This window comes from Sesamum indicum, linkage group LG4 (genome assembly GCF_000512975.1).
Source record: "Sesamum indicum cultivar Zhongzhi No. 13 linkage group LG4, S_indicum_v1.0, whole genome shotgun sequence".
NCBI classification, from domain to species: Eukaryota; Viridiplantae; Streptophyta; class Magnoliopsida; order Lamiales; family Pedaliaceae; genus Sesamum; species Sesamum indicum.
Window position 1 is genome coordinate 3,418,213 of NC_026148.1, and position 21,456 is coordinate 3,439,668.

At 33.0% G+C, this 21,456-nt stretch overlaps 3 protein-coding genes across 7 annotated transcripts; all 3 read left to right on the forward strand.

Moving 5' to 3' along the window:
* On the forward strand, positions 287–3,600 carry LOC105159926 (3-oxoacyl-[acyl-carrier-protein] reductase FabG). Of its 2 annotated transcripts, XM_011077150.2 has the most exons (4): positions 287–874; positions 1,962–2,191; positions 2,650–2,902; positions 3,435–3,600. In XM_011077150.2, exons 1-4 carry the CDS (start codon positions 445–447, stop codon positions 3,461–3,463), a joined length of 942 nt encoding a protein of 313 aa, XP_011075452.1. In that variant the 5' UTR covers positions 287–444; the 3' UTR covers positions 3,464–3,600. The 2 variants fall into 2 exon arrangements, with proteins under 2 accessions (XP_011075452.1, XP_011075453.1); XM_011077151.2 differs by lacking the exon at positions 3,435–3,600 and having other exon boundaries at positions 289–874; positions 2,650–3,294.
* LOC105159927 (3-oxoacyl-[acyl-carrier-protein] reductase FabG) lies at positions 6,348–8,399 on the forward strand. 3 transcript variants are annotated; one of them, XM_011077152.2, is made up of 3 exons: positions 6,348–6,804; positions 7,651–7,889; positions 7,956–8,399. In XM_011077152.2, exons 1-3 carry the CDS (start codon positions 6,444–6,446, stop codon positions 8,229–8,231), a joined length of 876 nt encoding a protein of 291 aa, XP_011075454.2. In that variant the 5' UTR covers positions 6,348–6,443; the 3' UTR covers positions 8,232–8,399. The 3 variants fall into 3 exon arrangements, with proteins under 3 accessions (XP_011075454.2, XP_020548843.1, XP_011075456.2); XM_020693184.1 differs by having other exon boundaries at positions 7,657–7,889; XM_011077154.2 differs by having other exon boundaries at positions 6,352–6,804; positions 7,660–7,889.
* Positions 10,960–15,958, forward strand: LOC105159928 (hydroxymethylglutaryl-CoA lyase, mitochondrial). 2 transcript variants are annotated; one of them, XM_011077155.2, is made up of 8 exons: positions 10,960–11,480; positions 12,005–12,167; positions 12,586–12,765; positions 13,320–13,400; positions 13,491–13,654; positions 14,190–14,326; positions 14,666–14,781; positions 15,403–15,958. In XM_011077155.2, the coding sequence occupies exons 1-8, from the start codon at positions 11,332–11,334 to the stop codon at positions 15,649–15,651; spliced, it is 1,239 nt and encodes a 412-aa protein (XP_011075457.1). In that variant the 5' UTR covers positions 10,960–11,331; the 3' UTR covers positions 15,652–15,958. The 2 variants fall into 2 exon arrangements, with proteins under 2 accessions (XP_011075457.1, XP_020549127.1); XM_020693468.1 differs by lacking the exon at positions 12,005–12,167.

Below are 21,456 nucleotides of genomic sequence, written 5' to 3' on the forward strand. Positions count from 1 at the left end.
TATTATTTTTAAATTATTTTCCAATTTTGAAAAATAAGAAAAATTGTGTTTTTCATCTTCCGCGATAGAGGTGTGTATTTTTGTATTCAACAGTTTACGTGTTTAACACATTCAGTTCCACAAGCTAAAAAATTATAGCATTTGGAAGCAAAAATGCAATAATTTTAATATGATTGAGCCAAATATGCTACAATATTTATCATATAATATGTTAAATTTGTAAATTATGGGACTAAAAGTACGGTGTGTTGTGTAATAAAAAATTCCAAATTTTCCTGGAAAATAAGAATGAAAGAAAGGGAAAAGCCACCTAATTTTCTTGGAAAGTGAGGCTCCCATTGAATGGATGCTAATGCAATAGGTTGTATATGAACTGCGGAGAGTTTTGTTTGGAGAATGAAAGCGAAATTGTGTATGCTTTGCTTTGATCTGCCATAAATATTCATGAATTCAAACCATAAAATCCACCCACCCACACCTCCCGCGCACGCGGAGCAGAGATTAATCGAGATGTCGGAGAGCAGAACTGAGGTTGGTAACAGCTTGGAGCCCTGGTTTGAGTTGAATGACAAGGTCGTCATGGTGACCGGTGCTTCGTCTGGGCTGGGCCGAGGCTTCTGCTTGGATTTGGCTAAAGCCGGCTGCAGAATCATTGCCGCCGCTCGGCGAATCGACCGCCTGCACTCACTATGCGAAGAAATTAACAACAGGTCCGGCTCAGCCAGCTCTAGTGTTCCCACCCAAATTCAACCCAGAGCCCTTGCCGTTGAGCTTGATGTAACCGCGAGTGGGCCGATTATTGAGGCTTCCGTGCAGAAGGCGTGGGATGCGTTTGGAAGAATCGATGCTTTGATAAACAACGCTGGTGTTAGAGGTATAATCAAATTATTATTATTTTTTTTAATAGTTTTATTCATTCTTTCAAGCGTTTTTCTGGGCTGTCTTTATTTATTTATTTAATTTATTGTTTAGCTATTGTGATAAAAACTTTTAAGAATAAAACCATTTGGAAAATAATAAATAAATTATATTGTTATGAATATTTAATAGTGTAATCCTATTCCCAAATTTAGTGTCGCGGTGTCATTGCGTGTATATAGATTATTATTTTCTTTAATTTTGTGAAGAAATGCCTCCCAGTTGAATCACTTGTTGATGGATCGAGCTAAATTGATTATACAACAAGTGTGATATACTTGCTTATGACTTTTCTTAAATTTATACAAATTACACGACAAGTGTATTAGAGTTGTTATATCATTAGTTTCAAGTTTGAACAAGCTCGATTTAAGTTATAATTTTCCATACGTGATCTACTTATAGCCCCCAATCACTATCCAAATATGGGTAGTTGTACTGTCAGTTTTATGGGGTTTCTGTATTCTTATTATCATTGATATTGTGATAATTCTTGAAAACCCCTTGTTTTTTAACATCAGATTTACCTGCAACTGTTGGATTAAGTTGATTCATTTGTAGTACATTCGGATTAGTCTGACATGATCCTTCTTTTTGGGTTCTAAAAGAATTCGGACAGCTTCGACTTTGATCATCACCACAAACCTGAAGTCGCTCACTTTCCTCGTGATTGTTTAGTTAATACATTTACTTTCTAGGATTACGACGTTCAAGGACTACTAGTTATCAAGTGAGTGAAAGTTCTAATTTTATTAATTAATTGACTTTTGGTGTAACGTTCGTAGATTTTCTTGATTTGATGTGGCAGCATTCTGATAATTTAGTGTTTGATAGCACCGATAAACGATCGTCTGCATTACTGATATGCATATGCATTTTGTTTGTGTTCTTGAATATCCCTTGCTCATACTCTGGTCATTGATTTGTATGCCTATGCTACAGACTTGAGGCTTGCACATGTATCGCTCCGGTTTTATAGTTAGAGATGTTAACTTTTCTGATTGATAATTTTGTATGTCTAACTCGTCAAGATTTTCTTGTAGGCAGTGTGCATACTCCATTGGACTTGACAGAAGATGAATGGAACGACATCATTAGGACCAATCTGACAGGAACCTGGTTGGTGTCGAAGCACGTTTGCAGGCTCATGCGTGATGCTAAACGGGGTGGATCTGTCATCAACATCTCCTCAATTGCTGGTCTCGATCGGGGGCAGCTACCTGGAAGTCTTGTTTATGCTGCTTCAAAAGCTGCCGTCAACACCATGACCAAGGTAATTTGTCTGACATGCTCGATCTTTCTGCACGATTGGTCTTAATGACACTCCCACAATAATCGTTACTTGTTGAAAACATATTTGGTGATGCTGCTAGCATCAGTTGAAGTATGTTCATAATATTATATATAAGAGAAAAGCTATTTTCATGCTTTCTGTAGCAATTGGTCCACGACCAACATCTTTTTGTTTACTGATTCCGTGCACTGATATCCCATTTTTCGTTTCAACGACGACAATTTTGCTGCATTTTGCTCCACAAGCCTCTTGTTACATTATGTCTTAAAATCCTTGTTAGTAAATCTCGGTGGTTTTCTACTTCTTTTAGTACCCCTTTCTGATATGGTAAAATTCTCTCGTCCGTGCACATGGTGAGCCACATAAAATTTTTGTACCATTTTCTAAATTTACGCTCTTAATTCGTGCTTGAATTATGATGACTATGCCACATACAGGTCATGGCAATGGAATTAGGCGTGTACAAAATAAGAGTGAACTCTATAGCTCCCGGACTTTTCCAATCCGAGATAACACAAGGTCTCATGCAAAAAGACTGGCTCAAAATTGTTGCTGCAAAAACAGTCCCTTTAAGAACGTACGGCGAATCAGATCCAGCATTGACGTCACTGGCCCGCTACTTGATCCACGACTCTTCTGAGTATGTGTCGGGAAATGTTTTCATCGTCGAAGCAGGAGCTACCTTACCAGGTATCCCAATTTACTCCTCTCTTTAGAAGCCTAGATTGAGATGCTCTGTTCTTTTAAAGAAATTAGAGGAAGAAACACCTGGAGGCTCAAATGTTTTATGTTTCTCCCCTTTTTGTTTACCGTTGTTCGTTTTTGCCTTGTGAATCGATGGAATATAATCACCAGAGTTCGTCCTCGATCCTCTTTGATGTTAGTTGAACTAAACTGTGATCTAAGATCCAAGAATCATGATCAGAGAGCAATGTATAGACTGGAAAGACTTAATTCTAGTGAACTTTGCTTTGTGACCTTCAAATATTTCAAGATTTCGTGCTGTAGTTGTGTGGATGGAGGACACCTGAAACTCTAGAAGGAGAGAATTGTGAATCATATCCAGGAAAAATTGCAGTTTCCATCCTCAGAATTTGATTGATTTTGCAATTTAGTCCCGTAACTTTTTATTCTTCAAGTGTTGAAGTATGTAAGTATGGTGCAACGTGCAATCCGGTTAATTTTAACAAATTCCTTAAAAGTTTTATCGTATGAATAATAGGGTTAAGGGCATACGGGCTCGACGTATGAGGTTGTGATTTTAATCGTGGGTTGCAACGCTTACAACAATACTACTGATGGAATGATGAGCAGTGGTAAGATGATGGCGTGGGGAGAAGATGAAGAAGACCACCTATTTTTGGATTTTTTTTTTTTGGTTTTTTGAAATTGGGATGTGAAATATGTTAAAATATAACAAACTTTATAAATATATATTAAATAAATCAAATATTTTAAAATAAAATAAATATATATTCGTAAGTATTATTTTGAAATGGATTCTCGAAATAAAATCCAAAAGTGTGGCAAATCTAAATTGAGTGTATAAAGTTAAAAGTAAGGAATAATTATATTTTCCTCCCCTAAGGTTTGGTGTAATTACACAAACTCTTTGTGGTCGGAGAAATTACATTTAGCATCATTGAGGTTTGCTTTCATCTAACAAATAGGTCAATCCGTTAATCCAAATTCACTGAATTTGCTGATATTAACAAAAAAAATTGAATGAAAATTGATTTACTCTCCATTGTCTTATAGCACATCAAATTTTTTTTTTCCGACTAAACTACCCTTACAACGGTGGAGATATATACCTCCACACATACATGAATGCGTGAAGATGTATGAGGATAATTTGATCATAAAAAAATTTATTTAATCTGCAATAAGTCAGTAATAAGTGAATCGATGATAAATATATATTTTTTTTAATTTTTTTGTTAATATAAGCAAATTTAGTAGATTTTAATTAATGAAGTGACTTAATAATTAGACGAAAGCAAATATCAAAAGTGTTGCACGTAAATTATAAAGAATTTATATATAATTATACAAAATTTCATGAAAGGGGAGTTAATTATCCTAAAAGTAAACCCACACTAGATCCTGAAATTCTATAATTAGAAACCTAACTCGACGTATTTATAAAATGTTTGGGGGTTGAGCCAATTTTTGGCATTCCAACTCAAAAGATTTGACATATCAAATTTGTAGCCACATTGTAATGCTCAAGAAAGAGAGACTTTCCATGTGTGCTTTTGGTTCAATTGCACACTGCACTTGATGCATTTGTGTGTCAGAAGTGGGATGTCTATACATAATACCATAAATTTTAGGAATAATTATCCTGTTTATTCTCTTAAATTTGATATAATTATGGGTAAATATTTCATAATATGGAAAATTATATTTTATATTCGCAAAGTTTGTTTTTATCTAATACATAGGTTCATCCAATTGACATTAACAAAAAAATTGAATGAAAATTGATATTTACCTTCGATTGATTTATTACTTACTTATTGCAGGTCAAACAATTTTTTTGACTAAACTACAGTCTGCCCTTATTGAATAAAAATATACATCATCATGTGCATTAAAGCGTGAAGATATATGATGATAATTTGGTTATAGAAAGATTTATTTGACCTGCAATAAATCAATAATAAGTCAATTTGAAAAAGATATAGATTTTCTCTTTCGATTTTTTTGTTAATATAAGCAAGTTTGGTGAATTTTGAGTAATGGAGGAACTTATTTGTTAGATATAAGCAAACTTCAGGAGTGCTAGATGTAATTTCCAATCACAGGAGGTCTACATTTAATTACACCAAACCTCATGGGAGGACAGTGTAACTATCCCTAAATTTTAGGGATAATTGTATTGCCCTTTTGTTGAAATTTGATGTAATATGCATAAATTATTTATGATTTAGAACATTATACTTAGTACTCATGAAGTTAGTTTTCGTCCAACAAATATATCAATCTATTAATAAAATTTACGAAATTTTCTGATATCAACAAAAAAAGTTGTACGAAAACTTGTATTTATCCCCGATGTATAAGAGTTATTGCAGGTCAAATAAAAATTTTCTAACCAAATTACTCTTATAAGGGTGAAATGTACCTCATCATATTCATTAACGTGTGAAGATATATAAGAGTGGTTTGGTCATATAAGTCTGTAATACATCGATGGAGGTAAATATGGCTTTTCATTCAACTTTTTTGCTGATATCACCATGCATTTTACCAACAGATAAATTTATTTATTGGACATAAACAAACATCAATAAATATAGTTTCTCAAATCATAAAAAATCTATGTATAATTATACAAAGCTTGAAAAGACAGTATAATTATGTCTCAACTTTATTATATGGTACATATCAATATCACACACCTAATACAAGTGTACCCCTCCCCCTACCCCGTTCATCAATGTGTGATAGCTGTGTAGGTTAGTTCTGCCAGAAAACTCTACCATTTAAAAGCCTACAAATGCATCAAGCTGAAGTTCCCATGATTTAAAGTTCCCTTTATTTTTTTCCTTAATATAGTGATGAAAATTGTGATTTTGCATCTCTTCCGACCATTTCTTTCTTTTCTTTTCCAAATGTCCTAAATTAAGGCTTTATTTTGGGCAACTACATATTTTATTTCGAAAAGTACCTCTCAAATAATTATCAAAATACGAATCTTGAAAAATAACAAATAAAAAAATTATTTCAAAAATTTCTAAAAATAAACAGAAATTGCAGGAATACTTTGATTAATGCTAGAACTCCGAAATGCTTTTTCTAGATCTAATAGCACCCACCGAGCCTATGCTAGCAGCCAGTAGACAGAGCACACATGCCCTAGTAGCCATGCGGAAAATTTGACTTATCATCTACGGATTAACATATAATAATAATAATATCACGTGTGATTCATCGATTCAGAACTTTTCATACGATGCACGATTTCCTCTATTATTCACATTTTTGATAAATTAAATAAACCCAAATCAAATTCAAATTTCCTAATTAATTAAAACCCGCTTTAATTGTTGGTCAAACTTAGGTAACCATCAACTTTAAGTAGTACAATAGCATGCATGCAATAGATGGGTGAATGGTGAGCTACATGATCAATATCTTAGCCTCCCCTACGCGCAAGAAGCTCCTCATCCTCAAACTTTATAAATAGCGACCCTACTATTGTATTCTACTCGTCTTACTCTATATGTTCAACCATATGGCGAGTGAAATTCTACACACTTTAGAGCCATGGTCTCGTCTAGACGGCAAAATCGTTATGGTGACTGGGGCATCGTCCGGCCTTGGTCGTGAGTTTTGCCTAGACTTAGCCAAGGCCGGTTGCAGAATCATTGCCGCTGCTCGTAGAATGGACAGGCTTGGATCTCTTTGTGACGAGATCAACCAACTCAACTCTCTAATGGTTGGTGGTAATGGTGATGGTTGTCTGGCTGTCGCTGTGGAGCTTGATATAACGTCGGACGACAACGCCATTGGGGCATCCATTGCTAAAGCTTGGGATGCATTTGGACATATTGATGTTTTGATTAACAATGCTGGTGTCAGAGGTACATAAAAATACGATGCACAATAATTTTCCTTCTTGTGATATTGCAAATGAGTAAATTACCCTTCCATGAACAAAATAGCAATTTATCCCCCCATACTTTTTAAAATGAAGCAATTTACCTCCCTGTTTAAGGAGAAAAAATTTTTAATTTAAAAAACATAGAATAGTAAATCGTTGCATTTTAGAAAAAACAGGGAGATATATTGTTGTTTTTCTTTTTTTTTTTTTTTCCTAGGGGGTAATTTGCTCATTTGCAACATTACAAGGGGTTGCTTGCATTTTTTCCCATAAAAATATAGGGTTAAATGCAATTTAGTGTGATATGTGAAATAAACAAACAAACCCCTATGAAAAAAGAATTAGCTAATTACTCCTTTATGTTTTAGAAAATGAAGCAAATTATCCCGCCTATCAATACTATTGATGGCTCCCCTATCAATTTTATTGATGGGAGGAGGGGGAGTAATTTGCTTCGTTTTTTGAAATACAAAATAATTTACTATTTTATTTTATACATGAATTTTTTGTTTATTATTTCTCATAACATAGGGGATAAGTTGCATTTTTCCCTAAATATATATTCCCCCATCCATTAAGTGCTAGTCAAGCATTTTCTTGCACATAATGAAATTTGTTTGTAATTGATCACTTATATTCATTAATAAATCACTAAAACAAACGACATATATATATATATATATAATTGTTACGTGATTGTATTTTCTATTCGCTATGATTTATAAAAAATATATTTTATAAAATATGTAATATCCTTTGAATTTGAAATTTTCATATATTGAGTAATAGCAACGAATACAAAGCAGCATCCCTTAATAGCTTGTAGCTGAAGTAGGGCAGAAAAGGTCGTCACTTGAAATCGGCAAGGAAGAATGGAATCAAGTCCTGAATACAAACTTGATAGGAACATGGGAGGTGTCCAAATGTGTTGCCTCTCGACTACGATTTGCACGCAGAAAAGCCTCAATTATCAATATTTCGTCCATCACCGGTCTCAACCGAGTCCAATTTTTTGGAGGCATTGCTTACAACTCCTCCAAATCTGCGATTGACTCCATAACTAGGGTACCTCACTTTTTTTCTACTACTACTACTTTGTTTTTATTTTCTTACATATATCGAATCTGACAGATTATGGCACTGGAACTCGGAGGCTACAACATTAGGGTGAATTCAATTGCCCCAGGCCTATTTCCATCTGAAATTTCTGGACCTATTTTTCAACATGATTTGGAAATCTTGGCCAAGAAAATTATCCCCTTAGGGACAAGTGGCGCCATCAACCCAGCTCTCACCTCTCTCGTCCGCTACTTAGTTCATGACTCCTCCAACTACGTGTCGGGCAACACTTTCATTGTTGACTTTGGTTCTAGTTTACCGGGGCTTCCAATTTATTCTTCCCTTTGACTTTATTTCGTTTATATTTCTCGATATCAAAAGAATTCGACTCCAAATGATGAATTGGATGAACTTTAAAAATCTCGAGACTTTAAGTTCTGAATAATTACAATCATTTATGCATAGCGGATCTATTTGTTCTATCTAGGGGAATTTTATATTTTTGTTCCTATTAGGCATTTTTTTTCCCGACTATTCGTTCTTACAAGATGCAATCATTAATTTTGCTGGAATAGTATTAATTGATCAACATCAATTTGATACGGGAAAATTCTAATTCGGATTGGGTTTGGTCAGATCGAAATTAATTATATAACAAGTGTAATATACTTTTTATGTAATTGATATACAATTCAAAAAAAAAAATAATCAATTACATTACAAATAAAATACATTTGGTATGGGATAAATTTAATTCCACCGCATCTAAATTGGGCTAGAAATTTTTATAGCTCAATGACCAATGTTTCTTGTCTAACGATCCTCATGCTTGCATGATTGTATTGCCTCATTGATTCCCATTCTAGAAAAAACAAAGGATGTAATGTCAACCATTCAGGGCATTGGGCATTCTAGATTTTTCCAGTTTTGACCCATGTAATTTCTATCAATTATTTTTTAAAAGTATTTATTTACAAGTTTATTTCTTAATAAATATTATAATTAAAAAAAAGTATTTCATTTAATACTATTTTTTTCAAAAAATATATAAATATTATTTTGTTAATCTCGCACAGTCTTCGACTGTACTCTGCAGTTTATATTCTATTAAATTCATATTAGAAGTTATCCAAGACTAAGAATGACAATGATCGACGGCGCCTAACCCTAAATTTGTCCTATTTAAATTTAATCAGACCTAAAACCTAACCTACTCCACTTGAAACCTACGCCCAATGCACACTCAATAAATGTAACACAGAAAATCACTTTTTTTTTTTTTCTTCAATGAATTGATATACTTTTTTCAAAATAACAAATACTATAATAAATATCAAATATGTTAAAATATAATTTATTGTATAGATGTATGTATTAAATAAAAAATAAACATTTTAAATATATTCATAAATATTATTTGAGACAAACTCAAAATGAACCCCAAAACCGTCACAATTATAATTGAATCTATAAAGTTAAAACCCACACTTAGATCCGGAAATTCAATAATTGAACCCTAACCCAACGCATATAGAACATGTTGAGAGCTTGCCCCAATTTGCCAAATTTGTAGCCACATTGTATTGGGAAGAAAGAAAGAAGCTTTCCACGTGGGACGTTGACGTATTTTGTTAAGCTCAATTGCAGATGATGCATTTGTGGATCAGATGTCGGATATCGATACATCTTGTTATAAACTCTTTTTTATTGGGTATACTTCAATATTATATATAGGTGTACCAATATAAAAGTGGATTGAGGTGAAGTCCCTATGATCTAAAGCTCAAACAACCCCCCCCCCCCCCCCTCCAAAAGGACCATCGTGACACGTCATCTTTTTGTGCATATAATAAATAATTTTTATCGTCATGGTGATGGGGCATCGTTCAGTTTTGGTCGTGAACTTTGCCTCTACTTTGCCAAGGCAAACTACAGAGTCGTGGCCACTACTCGTAGATTGGACATGCTTAGGTCTCTTTATGTCGAAATCAACTAACTCAACACTCTAATGATTGATGGTAATTACAACCATTCATGTATGTATGACGAAATTCTATATATATATATATATATATATATTTCATTGCATATATACAGCAGTTGTGATTATTTCAAAACTTCAAGTTACAAAACTTCTTAAGAGCGAGCGTGAAGATTCTTTGTATTTATGTTGATATGATTCAAGTCTTTAAATTGATATTATTACAAAGGACAAAGTTATTGAAATTTAATAGTTTTAATTTTACTTATTATTTATATGAATGAAATCATTTTGGTACCTGAGTATTGTCATTAATGCCATTTTGGTACCTGAGTAATTATAAAGAATTCAATCAAAATTCGAATTTCATTATTAGTGTCATTTTTGATACTTGAGTATTTACAAATGGCTTAATTAGTACTGAAGTTTCACCATTAATATCATTTCAGTATCTAATTTTATTAAAATTTGATTGCAAAATTTAAACTTAGATTCGAAAGTTTTAATTTGGATTATAAGTTTCAGAAATTTAGAATGCAAAATCAACTTTTCTATTATTGCAATGCATTTTGAATTTTAGTTTCAAAATAATTAATTACTAAATAATGAATTATATTATAAATTTTGATAAATATTAAAGTGGGTAATAAAATATTATTGTCAAGTATAATATTCAAATATAAGAAATCCAAAGTAAGATGGTCCAAATATAGATATCCATTTAATTTTGTTTGGTATATTTATTATCTAACAGTAAAATGGCCATTGTATAAAAATATAATACGAAAATAAATAAAAAGACATTAATTGAGTATCAAACTTATATTAATGGTAAAATTCGAATATTGATTGAGTTATTTATAATTATTTATGTATATATTAATAATAAAATTCGAATACTAATCGAACTGTTTATAATTGTTCAAATACTAATATAATATTAATGATAAATTTGGTTATGAATTTTACTGTAATTTATTCTCTTCTGGACTTGCACTAGAAGCCCAATATTATTGTCCACTCCCTAAATTGGGCCTACAAAGAAAGCCCTAATTCTTTATCCCACATCGCCTGAGAAATGAATTGTAAGATTAGCATGTCCTGCGCAAGGATGATACGCATAAATCGGGAAATGTTCCAATATAATTTTTTCTCTCTTTTTGCTCTTGATCAATCCATCTTCTTTTACCTTGATGCTCTCCAGAGTTTCAATTTTCCCCAAATCTGTGTCTGCTGGGTTGGACCGTAGCAGCTCTGCACTGGCGTCCTCTTTCAACGTTGTCGGAAGTTTCTTGCCCGATTGGAACTCTGTTCTGGTTCTTTGAGGCGGAGGCTTCTGAATTTTTCGTTTCGCCGTTTATTTCTCGTGAATTTGGGTCATTTTTTGGGTTTTTCGGCAGTGTTTCATCGTTTCTCGTATTTTGATTTCGTGGGGAACTTGGTTTCATTTTTGGAGAAGATAGTTCAATGTTATTGCAAAAGTGTGTAAACAGGTTATCGAGGTTGGGGAGTCTAGAGCCCGGAAAATATTTTTTGGTTTCTTCCCTTTGTGATGAAATGGAAGGCAAAGTTATCAGCAACGGAGGAGAAGATCACAGAGTGTCGAAACATGTTATGTAAGTTAGAGCGTGTGTGAAGTTTACGTTTGTAAAATTAATGTTCTTTTTCTAATGTTTCTGTCGTTTGAAGAATTGTATATTTACTAGGAGAGTTGATGTCGTACTTGATTATATATCATTGTCGTGCTCGTGAAATGCTCTAGCTATGATTATGCAAAGCTGCGAATTTCAGGAAATGCAGTGATGGAGAAAGGTTGTGTTTATTGAATTATTCCACACAGTTTGCCTGTTGTCTTGAGCATTGGTAGTAAAGGGTCACGAAATCTGGAATAGTTTCTTGGGCTGATTTATGTTGCAATGAGTCCCATTTTCTGCTGTCAAGTAGTCCTTGTACCACTTTTGAATAATCCTTGGATGTTTCAATTTTTCTTTCGTCGTGTTATGGTTGCATGTACATGCTTTCTCTTGTAACTTTTGATGAGAGTTTGAGCTCGTTCATGTTTCATATGTCGCTATCCATGTTGTAAAACCACACATTTCTCTCTTTTCTAATAAGAATATCGAACATGTTTCCTATGTAGCAAGGGAAATGGAAAAGAAGCATCTTTATTAAACAGTGAAACAAAGAGATCGTCCTTCAGTTTTTTGTTCAATCAAGAACCTCAATTAGTTGGTACGGGGACTTCCAGGGCACTATATCGTCATTACAGCTCCCAGCATAATATCGCAGATGTTAAACACAAGGTATCTTGTCACTCATGACAGCTTCTGATCAGTAGGCAATGGATGGATAACTATTCTTGCAAGAAAAATTTCATTCATTTCCAATTCTAGAAAAAGCAAAGGCTTTGGCCTGGAAATGCGACATACTTATCACCACTTTCTCCCTTGACATTCTCTTTAACCAAAAACATACAAAAACTCCAGTTCTGATTTCCATCTCTTCTCGAGACAAATCTGGATATTATGTTTCAGTTGCTTAATGAGGTGTCAAGGTCTTAAGCGGACTCCTCTTGGGTTCCTGCTAATTGTTTCAACAAAAGGTGTTAATGCTATTGGACTGTCTGTGTGCTTGCATGTGGATTCGCTAAATTTTGGTATTTGTTTTTCATCCTTGTTATTGACATTGCTGCCATTATTAATGTATGCTTTCATCTTGCAGCTGTTGGGTTCTATTCCTAAATTTGTGAAGATAGTAGAAGTTGGTCCAAGAGACGGACTGCAAAATGAGAAGGAGATTGTACCAACATCGGTGAAGGTGGAATTAATAAAGATGCTTGTTGCTTCTGGGTTGCCTGTTGTTGAGGCTACTAGTTTTGTCTCGCCAAAATGGGTTCCTCAGGTAAATATGATTTTATCGGTCTTATAGGGTGTTGGAATATTAGCTGACTTTGTTTTTCTACATTTTCTATTGAAGATTCCTCTACTTCTTTTGCTATACTGCTGTAACTAGCTTTTATTGGAGCTGTTCTTGCATTTTGCTTTCTCGCATGCTTTTGACTGATGCTCCCAGCTCTTTATCTCATTGGTTTCACTTGTGCTGTGTCCCGGATTGGTTTGTGAGGCCATCTTGTTTATCATTATCCTTTGTACTGTTTGTTCTTTCTAGGGGAATTTTTGTATTTGTTCCTACTGGGGGATTTTTTGACTATTTGTTCTTACAAGAGGTAGACATTAATTTTGCTGGAATAGTATTACTTGATCAACATCAACCTGATATAACTGTTTGTATAGCTCCATGACCAAGGTTTCTGACTTCTTAGTATCCTCATGCTTGTACGACTGATGCCTCATTCATTCCCATTCTAGAAAAACCAAAGGATGTAATGTCAGCCATTCAGGGCATTGGGCATTCTAGATTTCCAGTTTATTCATTATCGTAAAATAAAATTGCAGCTAGCTGATGCAAAGGATGTAATGTCAGCCATTCAGGGCATTGAGCATTCTAGATTTCCAGTTTTGACACCTAATATTAAAGTAAGTCCGCTTCTCACATTGAGATTAACATTCCACATCGCTTAGGCAACTGGTGGAGAATCCTTGGTAATTGTTCTTGGCTTTGTTTAGGGTTTTGAGGCTGCTATGGCAGCTGGAGCAAAAGAAGTTGCTGTCTTTGCTGCAGCATCTGAGTCCTTTTCCAAGTCAAATATAAACTGTAGTATTGAAGATAGTCTTGCTCGGTACCGTGATGTTGCCCTTGCTGCTCAAAACCACGCCATTCCAGTTCGTGGGTATGTATAATACCCTCCTGAATTTCCTGCACTGTCTACTTTTGCTTAACTTCTAAAGTGGTTTTCTAATTTATAATAAGATCATATCTTCTTACAGGTTACGACTTCTCAATTGCTTCATGTTGTTTTTTACTTTTCATTAGCTAGGTAATAGAATATGGGCTGCACACTTTTATAATTTGTCCATGATGGCACTAGAGTTTGCGACTTGACATGGGAAAGCATGCATATCTTCATGTCTTTTTTTGGGATGGTTGCTCGTATTGTTTTGCAACAACTGACATACTGGCCATCAATGCTACTTTAAGTTTTTTATTTTACCGAACTGCTTAATGTTTTGTACTCTGAAAAAGAAAAAAGTTATTGTTTGTGTCTATATTAATGGGACATTGGACATAACCTGAGTTTGATTTTTTGGGAGCCACGATTACCTCATCCACAGATCTTTATTTAAGTTTTTGGTTGATCTTTGAAATTCTTGGAACAAGTAGAGTTAATCTTCTATCTTTGGAAAATTGGTCCTTGATTTTGTCAGATACATATCGTGTGTTGTGGGTTGTCCGGTGGAAGGAGCAGTACCTCCATCAAAAGTAGCATATGTTGCTGAAGAACTTTATAGAATGGGTTGTGCTGAAATATCACTTGGTGATACAATTGGTGTTGGCACTCCTGGTATTGCTAAATCCCCCTCTTGATTGTAGAAGTTCAACTGCTGAGCTGCTTCTTTTAGAGTCTGACTGCTTGTAGACCATGTTTCTTTCTCTTGTATATAAAGCATACAACTATGGCTTATTCAACAACTTGCATTACTACGTAATAAACATGATCTCTATTTAGTGTAACTGTATATACAAAAAGACTTCCATTGTCCTAAGATTGATGCATAGCAGAACCTATACAAAGGATACATTGGCATGTTTCTGAAAAATTTATGTCTTTATGGCTTTCTTGACTTAGCAATTTTCTGAGTTTGGCTGTTTTCCGATACATTATTTCCTGTTGTATTGTCAGGTACTGTCATTCCAATGCTTCAAGCTGTTCTTGAGGTTGTTCCTGTTGAGAAGCTTGCTGTACACTTCCATGACACATATGGGCAAGCCCTTTCAAACATTCTCTTATCACTCCAAGTGAGCTGTCTTTCCTTAGCTACACCTTGAGTTCTTGGAAACAAAGTTGTCTTTCTGCATTCACACCTTAATCCTCTCCAATATTATATTCCTTAGCTGGAATCAATTTCAAGTCTTCTTCTGTCTTGTTGGTTTTTTCCCTCCAACTCCACCAATTTAAAAGTGATTTGCATTAAAATCAATACACTACTTGCAAAATTAATATCTTACTAGTATGATTTATGGAGATTATTCTATGTAAAACATTACGTAGTTCATTTGCACTTGAGGTTAACCGTATTGTAAATGCAAATCTGACTGCTATTTCTGATGGTGGGTGCGTGCGTCTTTACACTATGATAGATGTAATTTCAGTTTCCTTTGTTTCTCGATATGCCCTTATCTCACCCTCAAAATTAAGGTGGAAAAAATCGGATTTAACTTAGAGGCAAGTTCATTTACCTGCACCTAGAGTCCTGTTGTTTCATTATTGTATCTGATTCATTCTTTTACTTTAATACTAGCAGCAAAGTCGGTACATGTCTGTGAAAAACTTATCTCAAACTGTCAAAATAATTATTAATTACAAGTTGCTAGTTGTATTTTCTATCGTCATTTAATTAAATGGTGTATTTCTTGCAGATGGGTATCAGTGTTGTAGACTCCTCTATATCCGGCCTTGGTGGTTGCCCATATGCCAAAGGTGCTTCTGGAAATGTTGCTACTGAGGATGTCGTCTACATGCTTAACGGTCTGGGGGTCAACACGAATGTTGATCTTGGAAAACTCATCTTTGCTGGAGATTATATTTGCAAACACTTGGCCCGTCCTTCTGGTTCTAAAGCTGCAATTGCCTTGAGCAGAACCTTCGCTGACGCCTCTAAGCTTTAAGGTAATTTCCCGATGCATCTGTTGGTGCTCGATGAAATCATGCTTCGTTGCCGCTTTATTACACTCTGAGAACAGTCGCTGAAGCTCCTGAGAGTTTCCAGTTCGACTGGTTAGTAACATGAATGCTCGTGGAAAACGACCTCAAACGTAAGGAGTCGACTGAATCGGCTCTGTTGGCGCCCTGTAGTTTTCTGGAAATTAAGGTTTATGAACTATCAATAGACAATAGTATTTACATTTTTCTGATTACATAAATCCATCAACAATTGAGTACTAATATTTATCAATTAAAATTTATAGATACCAATTATCTGTTGTAAATAAATAATCACACGTCTGGTAAATTTCAAAATTCATAGTCTAATTAATCGGGCATTTATTTTACAACTTCAATTGGTAGATGTTAAGACCATGTTTGATTTCGTTTTTTTTAAATTTTAGTGGGAAATGTTTGTTTCCAATTTCGTAATCCCGAGGGTTTCATCAATGTGGATTCCACCTTGTGAAATAAACTCAAAAGTTTGATCCTCCATTTATAAATTTTTTATTTTTCGATTCAGTACTAACAAAATGGATTAATTTTTATATTATAAATTACTATGCCTTAAAAATTAGCAAATTATATAAAATGAATGTGCAAATTTAAAATCATAGTTTGGGTTTAGCTGTGGTCAAAATATCTGTTATGTTTTGGCCTTTATACAAAACAATCGTAATTAATTAACATTTGCTATAATTTTTTATTCTAATTATGATAATTAATCATAATAAAGAATTATATTTATCTCAGAAATGCAGGGGTTATCATGTGTTTGGATTAGGTAAATGGAGTTTGAACAAGAATACATGAAGAATCTATCCTTGCGATGGGTTTAATTCTGAAATTCCATAAGCTTAGCAGAAAAATGAAACAACAAAGGTTGCAAATAACAATCTATCCCTAATAAAGATTATGGACTATTTAATGGATAAATTAAAATTTTATCTTTCTTAACTAATTATGAATACCTTTTTAGGGTTTGAAAATTACAAATATTTCTAAGATAAAAACTAATTATATAGTCCCTAAATAGTAAGGTAAAATTTTTTACTTTACCCTAATTAATTCTTTAAGCCAAAAAAAAAAAAAAAGGATTTTGAAAAAATGTAATAAAAAAATACGAGGGTGTGTAAAATAAATAATTCATAAATCATATTAGTCTATAAAAATATTTCAAAAGATTCTACAAATATATATAAAATCATAATTGCATTATTCAAAAGAACATTTTTATCGGTTCAAATTTTTTATTTTTTTTGCATAAAAACCTAACGGACCTAATAGAATTAACTCGTTGTTAGACGAACGTTAAAATTATGGAGGTGTTTATAAATTTTTGAATAATAAAAATATATTTATAATTATACTAAATTTTTAAAAAAGTTTCCTTTAATCTTATTAAATTTGTGGTCCATATTTCTTTAAGTCAATGGTTCAATGACCTATAAGTTAGAGAAAATTAGAAATAATAATAAAAAATAAGTAAGGTCGAATTTACACATATCTAAGTGCCGTGTTGAGGGGAGCTATTTTTTTTTTTTTTTTTTATAATTACAGGAAATGACTTTTGAAAGTGATTTAGTGGTTATATAATTAGAAAAATATGATATTATGAATTTAAATTTCGGTGTGTATTAAATATTTATATTATTATATATGGGGTTGACTAATTATAATTTATAATTTTCATAATTTGATACTTAATAGAAAAAGTGTAATAAATTATTGATTTGATATAAATTAATGTAATTAGTGCTTCTTTTAGAGAGTTGAATGTTGTTTTGACTTTGGTTGAGCCTTCTCCACAATTCCACTAATAAAAAAAATAATATATAATGATAAATTTACTCCGTTCCATTTTAAAGGAAAGAAATAGAATAAAGGATAAATTTGGATATTTAAAAAATTGGTACGTCAATAGGTTTTCTTTTATAATAGTATAGATTCAATATATACTGGATCAAAGGGTTTTTGATCAGTTTTTATATATAAGTTTCAGCAGCATGAAATTTTAATTTAAATTGAATTTAATCGAATTTGAACCAATTATATGATAAGTGGAATCCTTCAAAAATAGAAAATGTAATTGTCTACGTCACTATCAACACCATATAATATAATTTTATGATACAATATTTTCGATTAAATTTACAAGTTACTACAAAATTCCCTAATCAGGCAACCTTGACGACCGTGTGATGGCAGCATGACATACATTGACTTTGACAACATATTCTTTGGCATTCAAACCTTCTTACCTAAAACCCTTATAAGGAAATCTACAATTTTTACCAACAATTTGACGTATACTAATGCCTGATTACAAAAGTATCCGAAATCTACATTTTCTGTTATATCTCGTATATATATATATGTACAGGCGTGTATTAAATACGTATTTATATTATATCTTACATTATTGCATGATTTGTGTGACTTAGATTCTGAGCATCCTTTGATAAGAATGAATGATGCATATACTCAACTCTAGTACTAGAAAAATGCAAGTAAAATGACTTGGCAAGCTCCAATCCTACAAGAGTTTTTAGTTATGGCAGTATTTGAGAAAATTGTAATTTTAGTCATATAATTTGAGGGCTGATATTTTTTTTATCTTGCAGATTTTCGTAATTTAATTAGTTCTATAATTTTAAAATTTTGCCAGTTTTATAATCATTTTTCAGTCAATTTGACTAGAATACCTGCATATGACTTGCACATGACCTAATTAAATTATAATTTTAATCATGTAAATTACCAACCCCTCTTAAATTATAGGACGACGCGTGTAGAATTCACACCGATTATATATTAGAAAAAAATTATACACGTAAATTATGAATATTAACTCTGAAATATAACATACAATATCGTTTCAAACCTGGACCGTCAACTAGGGTTATCAACTTAGATTATTCATTAGAACTACATATGTGTAATAAGATAGCTCAAAATGCTAACTTTCGCCCTGTATCTTTCGCATTTTAATATTTCAGCTCTTTATCTTTTTAGGGTAGCAAATGGATTTTATAACTTTTAAATTTGTCGCGATTCTGCTGGAGGTTGCAATTGTTGTCGAGAAAAAGCATATGCCCTGCATATGTTTTTTCTAATTTGGAGCTTTTGTTCTCATTAATCAATTTCCGCTAGCATGAAAGTAAATTTTTGGTCCTGTATGTTTCGCATGTTGATTAGTATTTTATTTTTTTAGGATAGCAAATAGGTCCTATAACCTATATTTTTTACGACTTTGGTCTAGTAAATTGACTAATAGGACTAATACCCCAAATAAGAAAATATATGTACAAGACACCTGTTTTTTTCCGACAACATTTGCAATCGCCGGCAAATAAATTAAGGACAAAAACTACAAGATTAATGAACAAAAGAAAAAAAAGCATTGTGAGAGGTTGAAGATGAGTGAGTTATAAATGGCGGAAAGAGGTGATAGAGGTGGTGTGGTGGGGTCCTAAACATTTGAGTAAAGGTTGGAATTTCATACTGTGCATGAGTGCCTTTGTTTCCTTCTCACTGTCCAAACATCAACACTCACGCATGCTCAACTAACAGGACATATGTGTTTCATTTTTGGTTCATCTATACATCTCAATATATATATATATATATATATGATAAATTATAACCAATTTTTCGATATTTGTCATAATTATAAATATTTTATTTTTTAAAAAATTACAAATACCTTATGGAATTAACGTCTGTCTAACAAATACCCCTTATAATGGACTGCGACAAGAAAGTATTTGTTATACGATCATTAATTCTAAGGAGTATTTGTAAATGACAACTTTTAAGAAAGTCTGTTGTATGATATTTTTCAATGAATACATACATGTGTCTACATGTATGTGTCCAAAACACCCGTGCGTCTCATTTTATTACTTCTATTTTGTATAACTAGTCATCGTACGTATATGTTTGTGTACGTGAGAACATTTTTAATGCATATTATATAATTTTACATAAAGATTTTATATAAATGTATATATAGAAATTCATAAAGAAAGTACTGAAGATTGATTAGATTTAGAATTGTTTTTACATATGTATATTGATCTCTATGTTGAATTTTTGAAGTTGATTTGAAATATTAGTAGATATAGGCAGGAGAATGAGTAATGGTAAAAGGTCCTTTTTCAAGAAACATTCCTTCCTTATGCTTAAGAGGAAATGGTATGACAGTGGGAAATTAAAGCACAATGCAAATACATTTCATTCATTACACCAACAACCACATTGATGACATTCATTATTCAAAACTATGGTACAATTTGAGTGTGTGTGTGTGTGTGTGTGAGAGAGAGAGAGAGAGAGAGAGAGAGAGAGAGAAACATTTCATGAGATTTATGGGGTTTTTTTTTCCTTCATAAACCAAAATATATATGGAAAATTAATTACTTTAATTATATACAAAGCTAATAAATTGATAATAAACTCTCTTGATCATAAACAAATATACCCTTCTGTACTGGGAAATGCAACAAAACCCTCAAGCAGCATCATTATGGGAAGATCAGATGACGAGAAAAACTAGATAGAAAAATAAATTACAAAAAATAAAATAAAAAACTATAAATTATAGTTCTTGAATGAGAAAATCAAGAATTATGATCATATTTGTTTTTTGGTGGGAACTGCTAATTAAGTACTTATCTGTTGTGTAGAGGATTTGGACCTGTGTATACTCTTCTCTTCTCAGCTCCAAAAACTTCATCTCCACTGAATTCCTTACCAGTTCCCATACCCTTGGAGCCATTTTCATGGATTTTGGCAGCATTTAAGGTGGAGTGAAAACCCTTTTTACCCCTGGGGAATTTGGTATTTCCATCTGCAGAACATGGATTCATCTCCAACAGTAAAAGCAGCAGCAGCAGAAGAAGAAAGCACAAGCAAGAAGCTGATTCTGATGATCTCCCAATGCCCATATGAAATTTGCCCTTGTGAAAACCCCAACTCATGGCTGGCATGGGATCCTAGCTACTACCAAAACCAAACACCCCCCCCTCTCTCTCTCTCTCCCTCTCTCTTCTTACTTTCTTGGATTGGACCAAACAAGATTTGTTTAAGGTAAAGTAGTGAAAAACCAACCTTTCTGTTGGGCTTTGTTTGGTTTTCTTGCCTTGGAGTTTGAAGAAGAAGAATTTAGCTTATAAGTCAAATGTGGTGGTGGGGAGAGGGACAAATGTGCATTGGATTTGCAGCCTTCTAAAATGCTATAGAAAAATGTGGGTTTGTTTGTGTTGGGAGACTTTTTTCTTCTGATTTCAGAGCCAATTTTTGCTGCAGAATTTCATACATACAAGAAATTCAGAGAGAAAAAAGGAAGAAGGGAGGTGGAGCGGGGTGGGGGGGGGGGGGGGGGGCATTCATTTTTTAAATTTTTATTTTTTTGCCTCTTGTATCAATCTTTTTCAATATTGGGTCATGTGGGGTGAATCATTTTCTTGGCTTTTCTGATTTTATCTTGGTTTCTTGGAGATTTTCTATTGTTGTTGAGGGTTTAATTTTTTTTAGTCGCTGTTTGTAATTATTTCTACTTTTGTTATAAATATAAGTTGTATAAAAATTTATAAATTAGATAATAGTAAAATTTGATAGTGTCTGAAATTTAAGTAGAAAGATTGAAGAAAATGAAGTTAAAATGTCTTTAATTTAAAAACAAGTTAATATTTACTATTTGGATTAATTGCATTTACTGCCCGTATATTAGGGTAGCAGAAAAAGGACCCAAAATATAAGGGGGG

Coding starts and splice junctions, on each gene's coding strand:
- LOC105159926 (XM_011077150.2), top strand. CDS start 445: ATGAATTCAAACCATAAAATCCACCCACCCACACCTCCCGCGCACGCG. Junction 875..1,961: donor AAACAACGCTGGTGTTAGAG/GTATAATCAAAT, acceptor ATTTTCTTGTAG/GCAGTGTGCATACTCCATTG. Junction 2,903..3,434: donor AGCAGGAGCTACCTTACCAG/GTATCCCAATTT, acceptor TATGAATAATAG/GGTTAAGGGCATACGGGCTC.
- LOC105159927 (XM_011077152.2), top strand. CDS start 6,444: ATGTTCAACCATATGGCGAGTGAAATTCTACACACTTTAGAGCCATGG. Junction 6,805..7,650: donor TAACAATGCTGGTGTCAGAG/GTACATAAAAAT, acceptor AATAGCTTGTAG/CTGAAGTAGGGCAGAAAAGG. Junction 7,890..7,955: donor CGATTGACTCCATAACTAGG/GTACCTCACTTT, acceptor CGAATCTGACAG/ATTATGGCACTGGAACTCGG.
- LOC105159928 (XM_011077155.2), top strand. CDS start 11,332: ATGTTATTGCAAAAGTGTGTAAACAGGTTATCGAGGTTGGGGAGTCTA. Junction 13,401..13,490: donor TTTTGACACCTAATATTAAA/GTAAGTCCGCTT, acceptor GGCTTTGTTTAG/GGTTTTGAGGCTGCTATGGC. Junction 13,655..14,189: donor CACGCCATTCCAGTTCGTGG/GTATGTATAATA, acceptor TGATTTTGTCAG/ATACATATCGTGTGTTGTGG.